The 20492-nt window shown below is 40.5% G+C and overlaps 1 protein-coding gene across 1 annotated transcript in view; it reads left to right on the plus strand.

Annotated features, from left to right (window-relative positions):
- The window catches only part of map3k15 (mitogen-activated protein kinase kinase kinase 15), a 45928-nt gene that overhangs the window by 18641 nt on the left and 6795 nt on the right, over positions 1-20492 (plus strand). The window contains exons 16-25 of the mRNA XM_062985328.1: positions 2647-2780; positions 2864-2991; positions 3905-4035; positions 8556-8661; positions 10461-10618; positions 11737-11920; positions 13668-13845; positions 18693-18867; positions 18945-19133; positions 19844-19949. Coding sequence (XP_062841398.1) covers positions 2647-2780; positions 2864-2991; positions 3905-4035; positions 8556-8661; positions 10461-10618; positions 11737-11920; positions 13668-13845; positions 18693-18867; positions 18945-19133; positions 19844-19949 — 1489 coding nt within the window. The remainder of the gene's footprint in view (positions 1-2646; positions 2781-2863; positions 2992-3904; positions 4036-8555; positions 8662-10460; positions 10619-11736; positions 11921-13667; positions 13846-18692; positions 18868-18944; positions 19134-19843; positions 19950-20492) is intronic.

Below are 20492 nucleotides of genomic sequence, written 5' to 3' on the forward strand. Positions count from 1 at the left end.
CTACACTGCTATACAAGTTGTACACTGACTACTCTAAGTTATATCCAAGTTTTATTTCTATAGTGTTGTCCCATGAAAAGATATAATAAAATATTTGCAGAAATGTGAGGGGTGTACTCACTTTTGTGATACACTGTATATATATATACGACTACTATACTGTATATACTGTGTATATATATATAGTGCTACTATATAATTAGTGTGTATAGAGCTAATCTATGACTACTACATATACTGTGTATATATAAAATGGATTAGGATTATATATATATATATATATATATATACAGTATATATATACACACACATATATATATACTACAGTATATATACTGTATATATAGGGCTATATCAATGACTACTATATTTACTGCATATATATACTGTATATATATATATATATATATATATATATATATATATATATATATATATATATATATATATATATACAGTGTGTGTATATATTAGTGTGTGTATATATATATATATATATATATATATACAGTGTATCACAAAAGTGAGTACACCCCTCACATTTCTGCAAATATTTCATTATATCTTTTCATGGGACAACACTATAGACATGAAACTTGGATATAACTTAGAGTAGTCAGTGTACAGCTTGTATAGCAGTGTAGATTTACTGTCTTCTGAAAATAACTCAACACACAGCCATTAATGTCTAAATAGCTGGCAACATAAGTGAGTACACCCCACAGTGAACATGTCCAGATTGTGCCCAAATGTGTCGTTGTCCCTGCCTGGTGTCATGTGTCAAGGTCCCAGGTGTGAATGGGGAGCAGGGCTGTTAAATTTGGTGTTTTGGGTACAATTCTCTCCTACTGGCCACTGGATATTTAACATGGCACCTCATGGCAAAGAACTCTCTGAGGATGTGAGAAATAGAATTGTTGCTCTCCACAAAGATGGCCTGGGCTATAAGAAGATTGCTAACACCCTGAAACTGAGCTACAGCATGGTGGCCAAGGTCATACAGTGGTTTTCCAGGACAGGTTCCACTCGGAACAGGCTTCGCCAGGGTCGACCAAAGAAGTTGAGTCCACGTGTTCGGCGTCATATCCAGAGGTTGGCTTTAAAAACTAGACACATGAGTGCTGCCAGCATTGCTGCAGAGGTTGAAGACGTGGGAGGTCAGCCTGTCAGTGCTCAGACCATAAGCCGCACACTGCATCAACTCGGTCTGCATGGTCGTCATCCCAGAAGGAAGCTGACGCACAAGAAAGCCCGCAAACAGTTTGCTGAAGACAAGCAGTCCAAGAACATGGATTACTGGAATGCCCTGTGGTCTGACGAGACCAAGATAAACTTGTTTGGCTCAGATGGTGTCCAGCATGTGTGGCGGCGCCCTGGTGAGAAGTACCAAGACAACTGTATCTTGCCTACAGTCAAGCATGGTGGTGGTAGCATCATGGTCTTGGGCTGCATGAGTGTTGCTGGCACTGGGGAGCTGCAGTTCATTGAGGGAAACATGAATTCCAACATGTACTGTGACATTCTGAAACAGAGCATGATCCCCTCCCTTCGAAAACTGGGCCTCATGGCAGTTTTCCAACAGGATAACGACCCCAAACACAACCTCCAAGATGACAACTGCCTTGCTGAGGAAGCTGAGGGTAAAGGTGATGGACTAAACCCAATTGAGCACCTGTGGCGCATCCTCAAGTGGAAGGTGGAGGAGTTCAAGGTGTCTAACATCCACCAGCTCCGTGATGTCATCATGGAGGAGTGGAAGAGGATTCCAGTAGCAACCTGTGCAGCTCTGGTGAATTCCATGCCCAGGAGGGTTAAGGCAGTGCTGGATAATAATGGTGGTCACACAAAATATTGACACTTTGGGCACAATTTGGACATGTTCACTGTGGGGTGTACTCACTTATGTTGCAGCTATTTAGACATTAATGGCTGTGTGTTGAGTTATTTTCAGAAGACAGTAAATCTACACTGCTATACAAGTTGTACACTGACTACTCTAACTTATATCCAAGTTTTATTTCTATAGTGTTGTCCCATGAAAAGATATAATAAAATATTTGCAGAAATGTGAGGGGTGTACTCACTTTTGTGATACACTGTATATATATATATATATATATATAGTGCTATTATAGGATTAGTGTATACGTGTAACACGTGTGTAGCTGCCGATCGCTTCTTTTCACCTGCTAGGGGTGGAGTCTCTCAGAGTGCAGTGTTGTCTGTGGAGAGCCCAGCACTTCCATTCGTGAACATCCACCCCTGTGTAGACGACACAATCTTCCACCTGAGACGGCAATTGCTCCAGGAACCCTGATCACCCTGTTCATTGTTCATCCCCTACAGACACTAGTCGCCAGAGCCCTAGTGTGGTTTACCGCTGCGCCACCTAAGCTATTCAATCAACTACTAATTCATGCCCAGACTACAAATACAATGCACAGAAAGGGCCTTCCCTAAATTGTTGCTGCAAATACAGAAGAATATAATTTTCCTTATTTCCAATATTTATGGCTAAAACATATAAATTCAAGAATTAGAAGGGGCGTCCCAATACTTTTCTCCATATAGTGTGTGCCTCAGACCATCTGAGACCCTGGTCAGGATACTAGATGTCTCACACTTCAATCCCCTCTCGTGTCACAGTACGAATACGACTACAACGAGAACGGGGACAGAGTGGTGCTCGGCCGGGGTACGTACGGAGTGGTGTACGCCGGCAGAGACCTGAGCAACCAGGTTCGAATCGCCATCAAGGAGATTCCCGAGCGAGACAGCAGGTGAGGACGACGGCTCAGAGGAGCCTGTGTGCTTTGTTAGGTTCTCCGTTAGCTTCCGATAACCGTGAGGCTGATGTGCGCAGGTACTCGCAGCCGCTGCACGAGGAGATCGCCCTGCACAAATACCTGAAGCACAGGAACATCGTTCAGTACCTGGGGTCCGTGTCTGAGGACGGATACATCAAGATCTTCATGGAGCAGGTTCCTGGAGGTACTGCGTTCCCTACCAGCTAGAAAACTCTCTTATTATTAATTAAAGCTGCAGTATGTAACATTTCCTACATATTAATTAAAGCAGCAGTATGTAACATTTCCTACTTATTGTTTAAAGCTGCAGTATGTAACTTTTCCCATTTATTAATTAAAGCTGCAGTATGTAACATTCCCTCTTATTAGCTGCAGTATGTAACATTCCCTCTTATTAATTAAAGCTGCAGTATGTAACTTTTCCCATTTATTAATTAAAGCTGCAGTATGTAACATTTCCCATTTATTAATTAAAGCTGCAGTATGTAACATTTCCTACTTATTAATTAAAGCTGCAGTATGTAACTTTTCCCTCTTATTAATTAAAGCTGCAGTATGTAACATTTCCCATTTATTAATTAAAGCTGCAGTATGTAACATTCCCTCTTATTAATTAAAGCTGCAGTATGTAACTTTTCCCATTTATTAATTAAAGCTGCAGTATGTAACTTTTCCCATTTATTAATTAAAGCTGCAGTATGTAACATTTCCCATTTATTAATTAAAGCTGCAGTATGTAACATTTCCTACTTATTAATTAAAGCTGCAGTATGTAACATTCCCTCTTATTAATTAAAGCTGCAGTATGTAACATTCCCTCTTATTAATTAAAGCTGCAGTATGTAACTTTTCCCATTTATTAATTAAAGCTGCAGTATGTAACTTTTCCCATTTATTAATTAAAGCTGCAGTATGTAACATTTCTCACTTATTAATTAAAGCTGCAGTATGTAACATTTCCTACTTATTGTTTAAAGCTGCAGTATGTAACATTTCCTACTTATTAATTAAAGCTGCAGTATGTAACATTTGGCTTGACTTTTGGTACCTATTTTGTTTACGTACGTTATAGCGGTCACCTCTGTCTCCACATGCAGGTAGTCTCTCAGCACTGCTCCGGTCTAAGTGGGGTCCTCTAAAAGAAGCCACTATCATCTTCTATACCCGACAAATCCTGGAAGGACTACGGTACCTGCACGAAAATCAGATCGTCCACCGGGATATAAAGGTGAGTTTTATATTTAAGTATCCAGGAGTGCTTTGATTCACCTACAGTGATAAAATGATGCTAGCTAACAAGGTTCAGTAGCTTCCTGTAGGGAAAATACATTAACTTACTAACGATTAAAGAACAGTAGGCTGCTCCCATATTTAGGGGTCGCCTCGGGCAGATCTGGTCCACATACCAGACTTGCCCATTCTGTCACAGCCCTCCTATTTTTATCCAGGTTTGGGACCTGCACTGAGAGCGCTCTGACAAGTGCACCTCTCAATGGCTAGGCTGTTTGGCGATTTCTCTTGGGCATTAGCCAAGCATTAGTCAGCGGTAATAGTGTGCTTTACTGCTGTGCCACCTAAGTGCCCCATATAATTAAAGCTGCAGTATGTAACATTTCCCACTTATTAATTAAAGCTGCAGTATGTAACATTTCCTACTTAATAATTAAAGCTGCAGTATGTAACAATTCCTACTTAATAATTAAAGCTGCAGTATGTAACAATTCCTACTTAATAATTAAAGCTGCAGTATGTAACATTTCCTACTTAATAATTAAAGCTGCAGTATGTAACATTTCCTACTTAATAATTAAAGCAGCAGTATGTAACATTTCCTACTTAATAATTAAAGCTGCAGTATGTAACATTTCCTACTTATTAATTAAAGCTGCAGTATGTAACATTTCCTACTTAATAATTAAAGCTGCAGTATGTAACATTTCCCACTTATTAATTAAAGCTGCAGTATGTAACATTCTCACTTATTAATTAAAGCTGCAGTATGTAACATTTCCTACTTAATAATTAAAGCTGCAGTATGTAACATTTCCCACTTATTAATTAAAGCTGCAGTATGTAACATTCTCACTTATTAATTAAAGCTGCAGTATGTAACATTTCCTACTTAATAATTAAAGCTGCAGTATGTAACATTCCCTCTTATTAATTAAAGCTGCAGTATGTAACATTTCCTACTTAATAATTAAAGCTGCAGTATGTAACATTCCCTCTTATTAATTAAAGCTGCAGTATATAACATTTCCTACTTAATAATTAAAGCTGCAGTATGTAACATTTCCCACTTATTAATTAAAGCTGCAGTATGTAACATTCTCACTTATTAATTAAAGCTGCAGTATGTAACATTTCCTACTTAATAATTAAAGCTGCAGTATGTAACATTTCCTACTTAATAATTAAAGCTGCAGTGTGTAACATTCCCTCTTATTAATTAAAGCTGCAGTATGTAATATTTCCTACTTAATAATTAAAGCTGCGGTATGTACCATTTCCCACTTATTAATTAAAGCTGCAGTATGTAACATTTCCCACTTATTAATTAAAGCTGCAGTATGTAACATTTCCTACTTAATAATTAAAGCTGCAGTATGTAACATTTCCTACTTAATAATTAAAGCTGCAGTATGTAACATTTCCCACTTATTAATTAAAGCTGCAGTATGTAACATTTCCTACTTAATAATTAAAGCTGCAGTATGTAACTTTTCCTACTTAATAATTAAAGCTGCAGTATGTAACATTTCCTACTTAATAATTAAAGCTGCAGTATGTAACATTTTCACTTATTAATTAAAGCTGCAGTATGTAACATTTCCTACTTAATAATTAAAGCTGCAGTATGTAACATTTCCCATTTATTAATTAAAGCTGCAGTATGTAACATTTCCCACTTATTAATTAAAGCTGCAGTATGTAACATTTCCTACTTATTAATTAAAGCTGCAGTATGTAACATATCCTACTTATTAATTAAAGCTGCAGTATGTAACATTTCCTACTTAATAATTAAAGCTGCAGTATGTAACATTTCCTACTTATTAATTAAAGCTGCAGTATGTAACATTTCCCACTTATTAATTAAAGCTGCAGTATGTAACATTTCCTACTTAATAATTAAAGCTGCAGTATGTAACATTCTCACTTAATAATTAAAGCTGCAGTATGTAACATTTCCTACTTAATAATTAAAGCTGCAGTATGTAACATTCCCTCTTATTAATTAAAGCTGCAGTATGTAACATTCTCACTTATTATTTAAAGCTGCAGTATGTAACATTTCCCACTTAATAATTAAAGCTGCAGTATGTAACAATTCCCACTTATTAATTAAAGCTGCAGTATGTAACAATTCCCACTTATTAATTAAAGCTGCAGTATGTAACATTTCCCACTTAATAATTAAAGCTGCAGTATGTAACATTTCCCACTTATTAATTAAAGCTGCAGTATGTAACAATTCCCACTTATTAATTAAAGCTGCAGTATGTAACATTCCCTCTTATTAATTAAAGCTGCAGTATGTAACAATTCCCACTTAATAATTAAAGCTGCAGTATGTAACATTTCCCACTTAATAATTAAAGCTGCAGTATGTAACATTTCCCACTTATTAATTAAAGCTGCAGTATGTAACATTTCCCACTTATTAATTAAAGCTGCAGTATGTAACATTTCCCACTTATTAATTAAAGCTGCAGTATGTAACAATTCCCACTTAATAATTAAAGCTGCAGTATGTAACATTTCCCACTTAATAATTAAAGCTGCAGTATGTAACATTTCCCACTTATTAATTAAAGCTGCAGTATGTAACATTTCCCACTTATTAATTAAAGCTGCAGTATGTAACATTTCCCACTTATTAATTAAAGCTGCAGTATGTAACAATTCCCACTTATTAATTAAAGCTGCAGTATGTAACAATTCCCACTTATTAATTAAAGCTGCAGTATGTAACAATTCCCACTTATTAATTAAAGCTGCAGTATGTAACAATTCCCACTTAATAATTAAAGCTGCAGTATGTAACATTTCCCACTTAATAATTAAAGCTGCAGTATGTAACATTTCCCACTTATTAATTAAAGCTGCAGTATGTAACATTTCCCACTTATTAATTAAAGCTGCAGTATGTAACATTTCCCACTTATTAATTAAAGCTGCAGTATGTAACATTTCCTACTTATTAATTAAAGCTGCGGTATGTACCATTTCCCACTTATTAATTAAAGCTGCAGTATGTAACATTTCCCACTTAATAATTAAAGCTGCAGTATGTAACATTTCCCACTTAATAATTAAAGCTGCAGTATGTAACATTTCCCACTTAATAATTAAAGCTGCAGTATGTAACATTTCCCACTTAATAATTAAAGCTGCGGTATGTACCATTTCCCACTTATTAATTAAAGCTGCAGTATGTAATATTTCCTACTTAATAATTAAAGCTGCAGTATGTAACATTTCCCACTTAATAATTAAAGCTGCGGTATGTACCATTTCCCACTTATTAATTAAAGCTGCAGTATGTAATATTTCCTACTTAATAATTAAAGCTGCAGTATGTAATATTTCCCACTTAATAATTAAAGCTGCAGTATGTAACATTTCCCACTTAATAATTAAAGCTGCAGTATGTAACATTTCCCACTTAATAATTAAAGCTGCGGTATGTACCATTTCCCACTTATTAATTAAAGCTGCAGTATGTAACATTTCCCACTTATTAATTAAAGCTGCAGTATGTAACATTTCTCACTTAATAATTAAAGCTGCGGTATATAACATTTCCTACTTAATAATTAAAGCTGCAGTATGTAACATTTCCCACTTATTAATTAAAGCTGCGGTATATAACATTTCCTACTTAATAATTAAAGCTGCAGTATGTAACATTCTCACTTATTAATTGAAGCTGCAGTATGTAATATTTCCTACTTAATAATTAAAGCTGCAGTATGTAACATTTCCCACTTATTAATTAAAGCTGCAGTATGTAACATTTCCCACTTATTAATTAAAGCTGCAGTATGTAACATTTCCTACTTAATAATTAAAGCTGCAGTATGTAACTTTTCCTACTTATTAATTAAAGCTGCAGTATGTAACATTTCCTACCTAATAATTAAAGCAGCAGTATGTAACATTTCCTACTTATTAATTAAAGCTGCAGTATGTAACATTTCCCACTTAATAATTAAAGCTGCAGTATGTAACATTTCCCACTTATTAATTAAAGCTGCAGTATGTAACATTTCCTACCTAATAATTAAAGCAGCAGTATGTAACATTTCCTACTTATTAATTAAAGCTGCAGTATGTAACATTTCCCACTTAATAATTAAAGCTGCAGTATGTAACATTTCCTACCTAATAATTAAAGCAGCAGTATGTAACATTTCCTACTTAATAATTAAAGCTGCAGTATGTAACTTTTCCTACTTAATAATTAAAGCTGCAGTATGTAACATTTCCTACTTAATAATTAAAGCTGCAGTATGTAACATTCTCACTTATTAATTAAAGCTGCAGTATATAACATTTCCTACTTAATAATTAAAGCTGCAGTATGTAACTTTTCCTACTTAATAATTAAAGCTGCAGTATGTAACTTTTCCTACTTAATAATTAAAGCTGCAGTATGTAACATTTCCTACTTATTAATTAAAGCTGCAGTATGTAACATTTCCCACTTATTAATTAAAGGTGTGTGGGGGTTTTTTTTGACAGGGGGACAACGTTTTAGTCAACACCTACAGCGGCGTTTTGAAGATCTCGGATTTCGGCACGTCGAAGAGGCTGGCCGGGGTCAACCCCTGCACCGAGACCTTCACAGGTGGATCAATCTAAACGTCCTGTCTCTTCTCCCTCCTTTATTTTCTATTAGTGAATTTGGATTTTGTGCGACCTTTGCTCTCGATTAAACATTGGCAGTCATATGTGGTGTGATTCTGGAAGGGATCCCAGATTCCAGTCGCTCTTCCAGTCACAGAGGCTTGTCGCTGTGCTTTTCCTGGCATCTGCATGGAGATAAAGCTCTTGTAGTTCTGGTGGTGTTATCAGCCGGGCTGGCGGGTCAAGAGACACGAGTGGCTGTGTCTGAGGGAGGGAGGAACGGATAAGCCCAGCTAAAATAAGGACTCTTACGGAACGTTCCGTATACCTCGAAGGCTCGTACCGACACCTAGACCTGACAGCAGGAGCTTTAGAAGCTTCCATCCCTCAGGCGTGGTACGTCGTGGTACGTCTTGAGCACCCGGCCAGGTCTCCACGACTGAACGTGAAGGCCCGTGGCTGTAACCGGAGAGTGTTTAATTACCGCCCGGTGGAGCAGGCAGCAGGTGCACTGCGAAGATCACAAATAGAGCACAGATTTGCATGTGCAGGTTAGAACATGGTGTAGGGAGGGGGCCCTCCGCGAAGGACGTGGAAACGTTATTTATTCATCGTTAATCTTCAGTTACAGCGTCAGCTTGATTAATGTTGAAGCGTCACTCTCACAGGTAGGACAAATTGGGCGTTGCCAATCCACCTACTGGCCTGTTTTGAGGTGTTCTGCTTTTGGGAGTTTTGAGTTTGGACCTAGAGCTCTCCAAAAAGAGGTCATGTGGTACATCATTCATATTAATAAATATAACCAGTGTGAGCTCAGTGCTGAACAGGTATCAGAAGGTTGCTAGTTCAAGCCCCACCACTGCTAAATTGTCACCGTTGGACCCCTGAGCAAGGTCAAATTATTTGGACACCTGATCATAAGCTACGTCCTATTTCAAAAACAACTGGTATTCAGCTACAGCAACGACTTGGAAGTGTGTCTGTGGGAATTTGTGCCCAGTCAAAAGAGCGGGCGTATGCCTGGGCACTAATGTTGGTCAAGAAAGCTCTCCAAAAAGTCATGTGGTCATGTGGTACATCATTCATATTAATAAATATAAGCAGTGTGAGCTCAGTGCTGAACTGTTATCAGAAGGTTGCTGGTTCAAGCCCCACCACTGCCAAATTGTCACCAATTGGGCCCCTGAGCAAGCAAAGCTATATTTAGACACCTGATCATAAGCTTGCTGGAAGTCAAATTTCAAAAACAACTGGTATTCAGCTACAACAAAGACTTGGAAGTGTGTCTGTGGGAATTTGTGCCCAGTCAAAAGAGCAGTCGTATGCCTGGGCACTAATGTTGGTCAAGAAAGCCTCACGTCATATCATCTGGCTGTGATGGGGTCTCGGAGAGAGCCGTATCGCGTACGGAGCAACATGCTGTGAACTCTGCGAATACCCCACCGCTAGTCCAGGCGCCCCAACCAGACATTTGTTCATTAGCAACGGAGCCCGTTTGACTTCCTTTACCTCAGGCAAAGCCAACTGTACCTGTTTGGATGCCCGGCCAGGTTGGTAGCACTAGTTTAAGAGCCAGAAATCAAATATAAGCTGCAAGATGCTTCAAAAAATTTGGGTTTTCTCTTTAGTAGTGTCTCAGTAATCGTTCAGGATTTAAAGACTCCGGCTGCTATACAAGCTGGATATAAGACTTTAGGTGCAGGCCAGTCTAGCATCTGCACTCTCTTACTACGAAGCCACACTGTTATAACACATACAGAATACACTCTGTCTTTATTAATAAATCGGTTTTGTGTTTAGGTACCCTGCAGTACATGGCCCCTGAGATCATCGATAAAGGGCCCCGGGGTTACGGGGCTCCGGCTGACATGTGGTCCCTGGGGTGTACGATCATAGAGATGGCGACGGGCAAACCCCCATTCCATGAGCTCGGGGAGCCCCAGGCGGCCATGTTCAAGGTAGGTACATCATTAAGGTGTGTTCTTGTTTCCTTGGTAACTGCATCCTTCATACCTACATCTGGTATTTTTACATCTGGAATTGGGACTCATCACTGGCTGACCTGATTATAAATCTAGCTAGCATGATCTAAATAGCCACATAATCTTTGCACTATATGGCCAAAAGTATTTGGACAGTGTTACCTAGGTGTGTTACTGTTTCCTTAGTAACTGCATCTTTTGAACATCTGGTATTTTTACATCTGGAATTGGGACTCATCTGGAATCATTGGCTGACCTGATGATAAATCTAGCTATCTTACCCTTATAATCATTGTGACTATTATACACTATATGGCCAAAAGTATTTGGACAGCGATTTCTAGGTGTGTTCCTGTTTCCTTGGTAACTGCATCTTTTGGACATCTGGTATTTGTACATCTGGAATTAGGACTGGCAGTGGTGGAGTTTATTGGCTGACCTGATTATAAATCTAGCTAGCTTAGTCTAAGTAGCCACACTATATGGCCAAAAGTATTTGGACAGCGTTTTCTACACATGTTCATGTTTCCTTAGTAACTGCATCCTTTAAACATCTGGTATTTGTACATCTGGAATTAGGACTGGCAGTGGTGGAGTTTATTGGCTGACCTGATGATAAATCTAGCAGGCTTAGTCTCATAATCAATTACACTCATAATTGTTGTGACTATATACATTATATGGCCAAAAGTATTTGGACAGTGTTACCTAGGTGTGTTCTTGTTTCCTTGGTAACTGCATCATTTGAACATCTGGTATTTTTACATCTGGAATTGGGACTGGCAGTGGTGGAGTTGAATCTAGCAGGCTTAGTCTCATAATCAGTTAACCACATAATCATTGTGACTGTACACTATATGGCCAAAAGTATGCGGACACCTCTCCTAGTTACTGAGTTCAGGTGTTTTAACCACGCCCATTACTAACAGGTGTTTAACATCATGCCTCTCATTATGGATTTCAGCTCATCATTTAAAACAACCTCAGCAGACCTGAGCTGATATACACTGTGTGGCCAAAAGTCTTTGGACACCTGAGCATTAGCTTGTTGCTTTCTAACACATTGTTAACTTCAATACTGTCTCCAACGGCAGGTCGGCATGTTCAAGATCCACCCCGAGATCCCCGAGTCGCTCTCCCCCGAGGCCAAGTCCTTCATCCTGCGCTGCTTCGAGCCCGATCCCAGCAAGAGAGCCACGGCCGGAGATCTGCTCAAGGACCTGTTCGTTCGTCATAACATCAAGGGCAAGAAGAACAAGATCGCATTCAAACCCTCAGGTATCCTCAAGTGTCTGTGAGCAGAGATAAAACCGGTGTGGGACGAGGATGTGTTTAATTAGGCGCTTGGGGAACCGCTGCTGGGGAAAGGTTCAGAGAGACACGAACATGACAGTCCTGGGCTATATCCTACTACCCGGTTGGTTGGGACGGAGGAACGTGGCGGTGTTCCTTCTAGAGCATGATCCAGTATATTTTTTATTATTCTTTATTTCACTTACACCAAGAGGCAAATTAGAGAAACAAATCCACCTTCTGGACGTTATTGGATGGTAGAACGGAACCCCACACAGATGATTGGATGCAGAAACAAACTTAGGTCCACTGGACCTCTACCAGCTTCACCCTATTATTATTATTATAATTACTAACATTTTTTATTACCGCCGCTGATTATTCTGGTCAGGGTTGCAGTGGTCCCAGGACTCCCGACAGAATATCCAATTACGTCTGTGTGTAAACACCTGACTGGTCGACAGTACTACTGGGTACTGGGAAAAAACCTATTGTCCATACATTTTTGGATTCCATTCATTTATTAATTGTATGTTTTACCACCTCTTTATCCAGGTCAGGGTCTCAGTGGTTCTGATTCATTGGGCGAAAGGCAGGAAACACCCCGACAGGTCGCCAGTCTGTCACTGGACACACACACACACACACACATAAGGCCATTTTTAGTAGCTCCAATTGACCTGACTGCATGTCTGGCTGTGGGAGGCAACCGGAGCTCCTGGAGGAAACCCACACAGACACTCCGCACAGAAAGGACCCTGATCGCCTGACTGGGGAATTGAACCCTGGCCCTACTTGATGTGAGGCTACAGGGCTACCCACTGCACCACAGGGCCCCCCACAGTCATTATATTCATCGTCTATAAACGCTATGATTAGCCTCATTTACCTCTTGTTGTTGTATATTAAAATGTAAAAATCTTGGCCCATAGATATTTATATAAATATTTCTAACTGCATGATGTCTTTTTTTCTCTCCGACGCTGACCCGGGGCACGGCTGCGCTTTATCACAGTCTGGCAAGGTTTGTGCATGCCCGTCCTTTGTGCTGCTTTAAAACCTTGATTGAAATGTCATGTGCTTTCAGTTCCAGCTTTTCTGTGACGTGTTGGTTGAAATTTTTTTTTAACTTTGTGAAATCATATATGTATACACTGATAATACTAAACATCAGGACCACCTCCCAAATAATCAGGCGCAAAGACCTGAGTGACTTTGATCGGGGTCGAATGATTATGACCAGACGACTGGGCTGAAGGATCTCCGAACCAGCCAGAGGTGATTATTTATCGACAAGGGGGAGGGAGAAGCCACGGGTCGCTGACAGGTTGTTGATTGGCTAGGACTAACAGATTCCAGAGGACGTGAAGGCCGTGGTGTCCGTTACTGACCAATGGAAAAGCTACTGTGGCTCAAATTGCTGTCACAGGCCAGTCAAAGGCATTGGAACTGGACATCTGAGCAATGGCTGGGCATGTCCACCTCAATGTCCTGGTACCAAACACCACCAATTGTGGAGTCTTGGCGTGTCAGAGCTGGTCCTAATGTTTTGGCTGATCGGTGTACATACAGCACACATAATACTTATCCAATACTGTATATATGTATCCATGCCCGTACCAACATAAAAAGTCTGTGTAACCAGCATTGTTATTGGGACACTGCACTGCTTTGAAGTCAAGCTTCATACGTCTACAATGATCAATAACTCATTTCCGAATTTGTGGTCCAGACTACATCCGCAGCGTATCTCTGCCGGTCCAGCTGCAGGCCGAGGCGGCCGGGAGCAGCAGCAGCGAGCCGGGCTCCGTATCGCCGGACTGCGACTCCAAACACGACGTCTTCTTCCAGAAGAAGAAGCGATCGGGCTCGGAGAACCTCATCAAACCGGTGACGTCCAGCTTTCTCAGGTTAGCGCGTCCTCCGCGACCCTGACCAGGTTGTGGGTACATTTGGGACGTATTTGCACCTGTTTATACAGTATTTGTCAGCCACAGAGACGTGGCTCACACAAGTGCAAAACTAAGGTTTGTTAGTGCGACTAGACAGGGGTGTAACTACCGGGGGGGGGGGGGGTAGGTGCACTGGGGCCCATCTATATACATATATATCAATATCTATCTATCTATCTAGCTCTATATATATATATATACTGTATATGTGTGTGTGCATATGTATGTATATATATATAATCTATATATATATATTTATCTATCTATATATATATTATATATATATATATATATATATATACTGTATATATATATATATATATATATATATATATATATATATATATATATATATATATATATATATACAGGGGTTGGACAATGAAACTGAAACACCTGTCATTTTAGTGTGGGAGGTTTCATGGCTAAATTGGACCAGTCTGGTGGCCAATCTTCATTAATTGCACATTGCACCAGTAAGAGCAGAGTGTGAAGGTTCAATTAGCAGGGTAAGAGCACAGTTTTGCTCAAAATATTGCAATGCACACAACATTATGGGTGACATACCAGAGTTCAAAAGAGGACAAATTGTTAGTGCACGTCTTGCTGGCGCATCTGTGACCAAGACAGCAAGTCTTTGTGATGTATCAAGAGCCACGGTATCCAGGGTAATGTCAGCATACCACCAAGAAGGACAAACCACATCCAACAGGATTAACTGTGGACGCAAGAGGAAGCTGTCTGAAAGGGATGTTCGGGTGCTAACCCGGATTGTATCCAAAAAACATAAAACCACGGCTGCCCAAATCACGGCAGAATTAAATGTGCACCTCGACTCTCCTGTTTCCACCAGAACTGTCCGTCGGGAGCTCCACAGGGTCGATATACACGGCCGGGCTGCTATAGCCAAACCTTTGGTCACTCGTGCCAATGCCAAACGTCGGTTTCAATGGTGCAAGGAGCGCAAATCTTGGGCTGTGGACAATGTGAAACATGTATTGTTCTCTGATGAGTCCACCTTTACTGTTTTCCCCACATCCGGGAGAGTTACGGTGTGGAGAAGCCCCAAAGAAGCATACCACCCAGACTGTTGCATGCCCAGAGTGAAGCATGGGGGTGGATCAGTGATGGTTTGGGCTGCCATATCATGGCATTCCCTTGGCCCAATACTTGTGCTAGATGGGCGCGTCACTGCCAAGGACTACCGAACCATTCTGGAGGACCATGTGCATCCAATGGCGGTGCCGTGTATCAGGATGACAATGCACCAATACACACAGCAAGACTGGTGAAAGATTGGTTTGATGAACATGAAAGTGAAGTTGAACATCTCCCATGGCCTGCACAGTCACCAGATCTAAATATTATTGAGCCACTTTGGGGTGTTTTGGAGAAGCGAGTCAGGAAACGTTTTCCTCCACCAGCATCACGTAGTGACCTGGCCACTATCCTGCAAGAAGAATGGCTTAAAATCCCTCTGACCACTGTGCAGGACTTGTATATGTCATTTCCAAGACGAATTGACGCTGTATTGGTCGCAAAAGGAGGCCCTACACCATACTAATAAATTATTGTGGTCTAAAACCAGGTGTTTCAGTTATTTTGTCCAACCCCTGTATATGTGTGTGTGTGTGTATATATATATATATAATCTATATATCCATATATATCTTATCTATCTATCTATCTATCTATCTATCTATCTATCTATCTATCTATCTATATAATCTATATATCTATATCTATCTATCTAATCTATCTATATATATATATATATATACTGTATATATATAATATATATATATATATATCTTATTTATATATCTATCTATCATCTATCCATATATATATATATATATATCTATATCTTATCTATATATATCTACCTATTTGTCTATCTATATATATATCTATATATCTATATATCTATCTATCTATAGATAGATAGATAGATAGATAGATAGATAGATAGATAGATAGATAGATAGATAGATAGATAGATAGATAGATAGATGTGTGTGTGTTTATATGTGTATATATATTTATATATAATGGTTTTTTTTTGCACTGGGGCCCATGAGATAGTGGAGTGGGTGGCGCACAGCATCATCCCGGGTTCAATTCTAGATGCGTTTTTTGAGTTTTTAATGAGGATGCCGTTCCTCTTGTATCCACGTGTGTTCCCTCGGGGAGGGTTCCGTGTACTTTAGGAGGTCACCGAGTGTATGCGCGTCCGGAACGAGGAGCAGACGGTCTCTGCGGTGATTTCGGCGTGTCCCGGTACGCGGGGGACGCGCGCAATGAAGCGTCGCCGTGTGTACAGAACCCGAGCGCACGGTGCAGGGCTGTAAATCGTTATCAGCCGACGCCCGCTCCTACCGCCATGGTTACGCTGTTTAATCTCCACCGAGGAATGAGCGGACAGGTGCGCCGTGTGTCCCGGTGTCCGGCCAGGTGTGAGAGTGCGGGAAGTCTTAATGGGACTTTATTGACCAGCACTAATGCAATAATGTCTTTTTATAGCGGGTCCACTCCGGGCGCTCTTTAAATTCGATTTATGACCACACCTACACACACACACACACACACACACACGGCTGTTCCGGACACCCCCGGACCTCTGTGTGCATAGTTATCACACCAGCCGCCTTAAACGTCATGGAACAGATTACATCATGCATCAAGATGCGCAGAGACTAGTACAATCATTACGGTAGCATGGATATTAATATATACTACCTATTTGTATATGTTGTGGATTTAATTTGGAATGGATTTAATTGCTTTTTTTAATCTCAATCACCTATAATGACAAAATTAGTTTTTTTTTAATGCATTACAAATCAAAAACTGAAATCTAATACTCATATGGAGTTACAATTGATACTTTTTTTACATCTACGCAATTCACATAATAAGAAATCCAGCCTGTCTGTCTGAAAACACTATTAACCAAATAGTCTGAAGGCCTCAGAAAAGTATGGAAGTCTACAAAATAATACATTAACTTAAAAATCCAGGACTGCCTTGATGTACATTCTATGGCCAAAAATATTCGGACACCTGACCAAGATCTTGTTGGACGCCCCGTTTCCCATTTGAAAAACAGTCCTGGGCTGCTTCCTTAACCAGACAGTAGAACTCTTTAACAAGAACCTCATCCAGTCTTTCAGATTCTAGGCTCTGACGGTTAAATAATTCACATTCTATAGCATTGTAGCAACTATTACTCAGTCTATTTCATATTTATTGCTTGACTGCCACTTGTATAAGTATTTATTTATTTTAAAACCTTTCCTATGCGGCAAATTTGTAACAGAAAACTGCAGACTGCACAACTGCTATTATAAAAAATATACTGTAAATTTACAATATAATTACCAACAAGATTACATTGCTACCGGTCAGCTGGGCGCCATCCAGCAGGCACAACTGGCAGTGCCACCGAGTCTACTTGGTGCGAAAAGGCCGGATTCAATGGGTGGGACGCTGTGTAAGGACCCTGGTTAGCAGACCAGTGGATGAGCCTCATGTGCGAATCCGCCGACTGCACACAGGATCCCCAGCATCGGGAGACTTACGTGGTGACACTAAATCAGGAGAATAAGGGACAGAATGCATAAATAAATAGAAAAATAAAGGTTGTGCATGGTTATCTTTCTGAACAGATTCTACTAAAACTGGCTCTGTGTGAAGAGAATATTAATCGAATAGTCTGAAGGCCTCAGAGTACGGAGTCTCAGATACCCCTTTTCTACCGACGCGGCACAGAGCCTGTTTTGGTTCCCGAACTTGATTTTGAACCGGTTCCGTGTGTTTCCACCGGAAAAAAGAGGTTCCAGACAGTGAACTAGCGGGCCAATCTGGCACCACGGAATACTTGGTTTTTCAGCCCGAACCGTGACGTCCATCTGTGGGCGTGTCATGTTGTACAGCATAGCACATTAGCAACGATGGCGTCAGCTGGAGCTTATCGCTGCATTTTTATCTTTTAAACTTCACCTGATTACATTTCGAGCCAGTTTGCCTCTGATATTTTCAAAGCGCCTTTAAAAAGGTGAACTGCGTGATATGACGTGGTAAAAGTGACCCGGACAGAACGGAAAACGCTTAACATGAAAAATAAAGCGTGAAGCTTTTTCAACTCCCCGAGCTGCATAACCACCACACGTGAAGTGAATCCAGTTAAACACAGATGCATGTTGTATTTTAGTCTGGATTTGATGTTTATTTCACACAGATGGATGTTCGTGTTGTGGAACTTTAATGATGTTTTATCGCTCAAGTCGAGCGCTGAGCTAATCGGCTATTTGTGCCGAGAGTCGCGGTGAAACCGAAGCGCAAAACGCTTCTCACGTTAATAAGCTAAAGAAAACAACAACTGAGACAAACACGTCACGTCTTCTTATCACCGATTGTTAGATTGTTGCTTTTTACATAAAAACAAACATCTGTAACAGCAGCACAAATGCTCGCACATGATCCACACACTCCGCCATGTTATTACTGCTCTTAACTCTTAGTAAGTAACGCCCACCGATGATGACGCTGCTTGGTTCTCAAAAACTGGTGGAAACGCGCGGCGGTTCTCTACAGAACACTAAGGTTCAGAGAAACCTGAACAGAACCGGTTCAAGAACCATGTTTTTTTTGGTGTAAAAGGGGTAAGAGTCACGTTTCCTTTATATAAGTGATTTATTCCACCTGTTAGCAAACGTCATGGCTAAAAATCACATGAATCCAAAAAATAGAAGTGGTGTCCCAATACGTTTGTCCATATTAAACCCCTAGTGTGCTTTTTTCAGCGTTCCTGATGAGAGTCCTACATCAGAGGACCGTAGTTCCCCGGCGTCGTCCGAGAACAGCGACTCGGGCCTCTTCCTTCTGAAGAAAGACAGCGAGAGGCGTGATATACTCTACAAAGTTCTCAATGAAGACCAGGATAAGGTCACGTCTAACCTTCTGGAGAACCACGTGCAGGTGTGATCTTGATATTTAACTGCTGTACGTTTCAAATATGGACACGTCGATCCTAAACGCCTGTATCTGGATTTTAGGGCAGCACCGAGGAGCTGAAACTGTCGGTGGATCATATTAAGCAGATCATCTGTATCCTGCGGGACTTCATTCGTTCTCCTGAGCGGCGCGTCATGGCCTCGACCATCTCCAAGCTCAAACTGGACCTGGACTTCGACAGCACCTCCATCAACCATATCCAGCTGGTTCTGTTCGGCTTTCAGGACTCTGTGAGTGTCCCAAACTGACCATGAGACCTTGAGGTTCCCGAGCATAGCAAATAATAAACACTGGACTTTTTTAGTATTCAATACCGAGTTACACCATGTTGTCAAAAGTATATGGACACTGAATAATTAAGACATGACTTTGATGTGGACTTAAACCTACCTTACATATTTGGGATGAATTGGAACATAAATTGTGACCTAAAGCTTCAAAACCCAAAGGTCTTTATGTTCAGGTGTCCACATACATTTGGTCACATTTATAAGACAACACTGTGTGAGGTTTTTTTTAATTGGGTAGTTTGTACGTTCTCTTGGTGTCTGGGAAACGTCTTTCAGCAGATTGGCTTTGATTGGCTCGTAAATCGAGCAAGGCCACGCCCACAGTTTTTCAATCTCCCGGTTCATGATATCCTGGGGCTCCTCGTGTGGTCCAAGTCTCAGCGAGTCAGAGCTGTTCTGAGAGACTTTCATTATTTCACAGAGTAGTGTAGGTGCTGCGTAGCTCCAGGGCCCTCGAGATCGAGGTTCGAACCCTGCCTCGGGTCACTGTTTGTATGTAAGGGTATGTCGTAGGTGGACGGTCCGCTTTCAATTGCTCAGAGGTGCGACGTCTGTCCGACCCGTTCAGGATGGGTTCGTGCCCAGTGCTCAGTGTTTTTTCGGGTTGGGTAATCAGTCGTTTTTGTTTTGTCCCCTTGTGTGTGTCTCAGGTGAATAAAGTGCTGAGGAACCATCACATTAAGCCCCACTGGATGTTTGCGATGGATAATATTATCAGACGGGCGGTGCAGGCTGCCGTCACCATATTAATTCCAGGTATTGTTATTGTTATTATTATTATTATTGTGCTGTTTTGATTCTGACCATTATATAGTGTTTTACACAATGGCTTGTTCATTGTTTCTCTTGTATTGTATTCATCTATTTGGTTGCTGCCCATCCTCCTCCTCTTTTACCCTCATCAAAGTAAAAAAAAAGGTCAAAAATAAAAGAGCTTCACGTTGATTCGATTCGATTCAACCGAGGATCTATTAGTGTGCCTGTGTGGTCAAAACAGCATCTGTGAGGTCAGGTAATGATGTTACTGTATGTAGTGAAGTCCTGGCTCACAGTCAACGTTCCAGTCTATCCCAAAGGGTCAGATCGTGGACTTTTGTGGACCTGGTACAGATCCACAGACTGTCCCTTGGACCTCACGGCCTGGGTTAGGTTCAAATTGTGGGCTCCTATAGACCCACGTACGTGGCTGTCCAGCTCTGTCCAATCAATACAAATGGCTAGACGCATTCTAGACGCATCACGAGGATAATCAAAGCATTCAGGAGTCACCTGACCAGAAGTAGTAGTAGTAGTAGTAGT

This window comes from Trichomycterus rosablanca, chromosome 23, assembly GCF_030014385.1.
Source record: "Trichomycterus rosablanca isolate fTriRos1 chromosome 23, fTriRos1.hap1, whole genome shotgun sequence".
Lineage (NCBI taxonomy): Eukaryota > Metazoa > Chordata > Actinopteri > Siluriformes > Trichomycteridae > Trichomycterus > Trichomycterus rosablanca.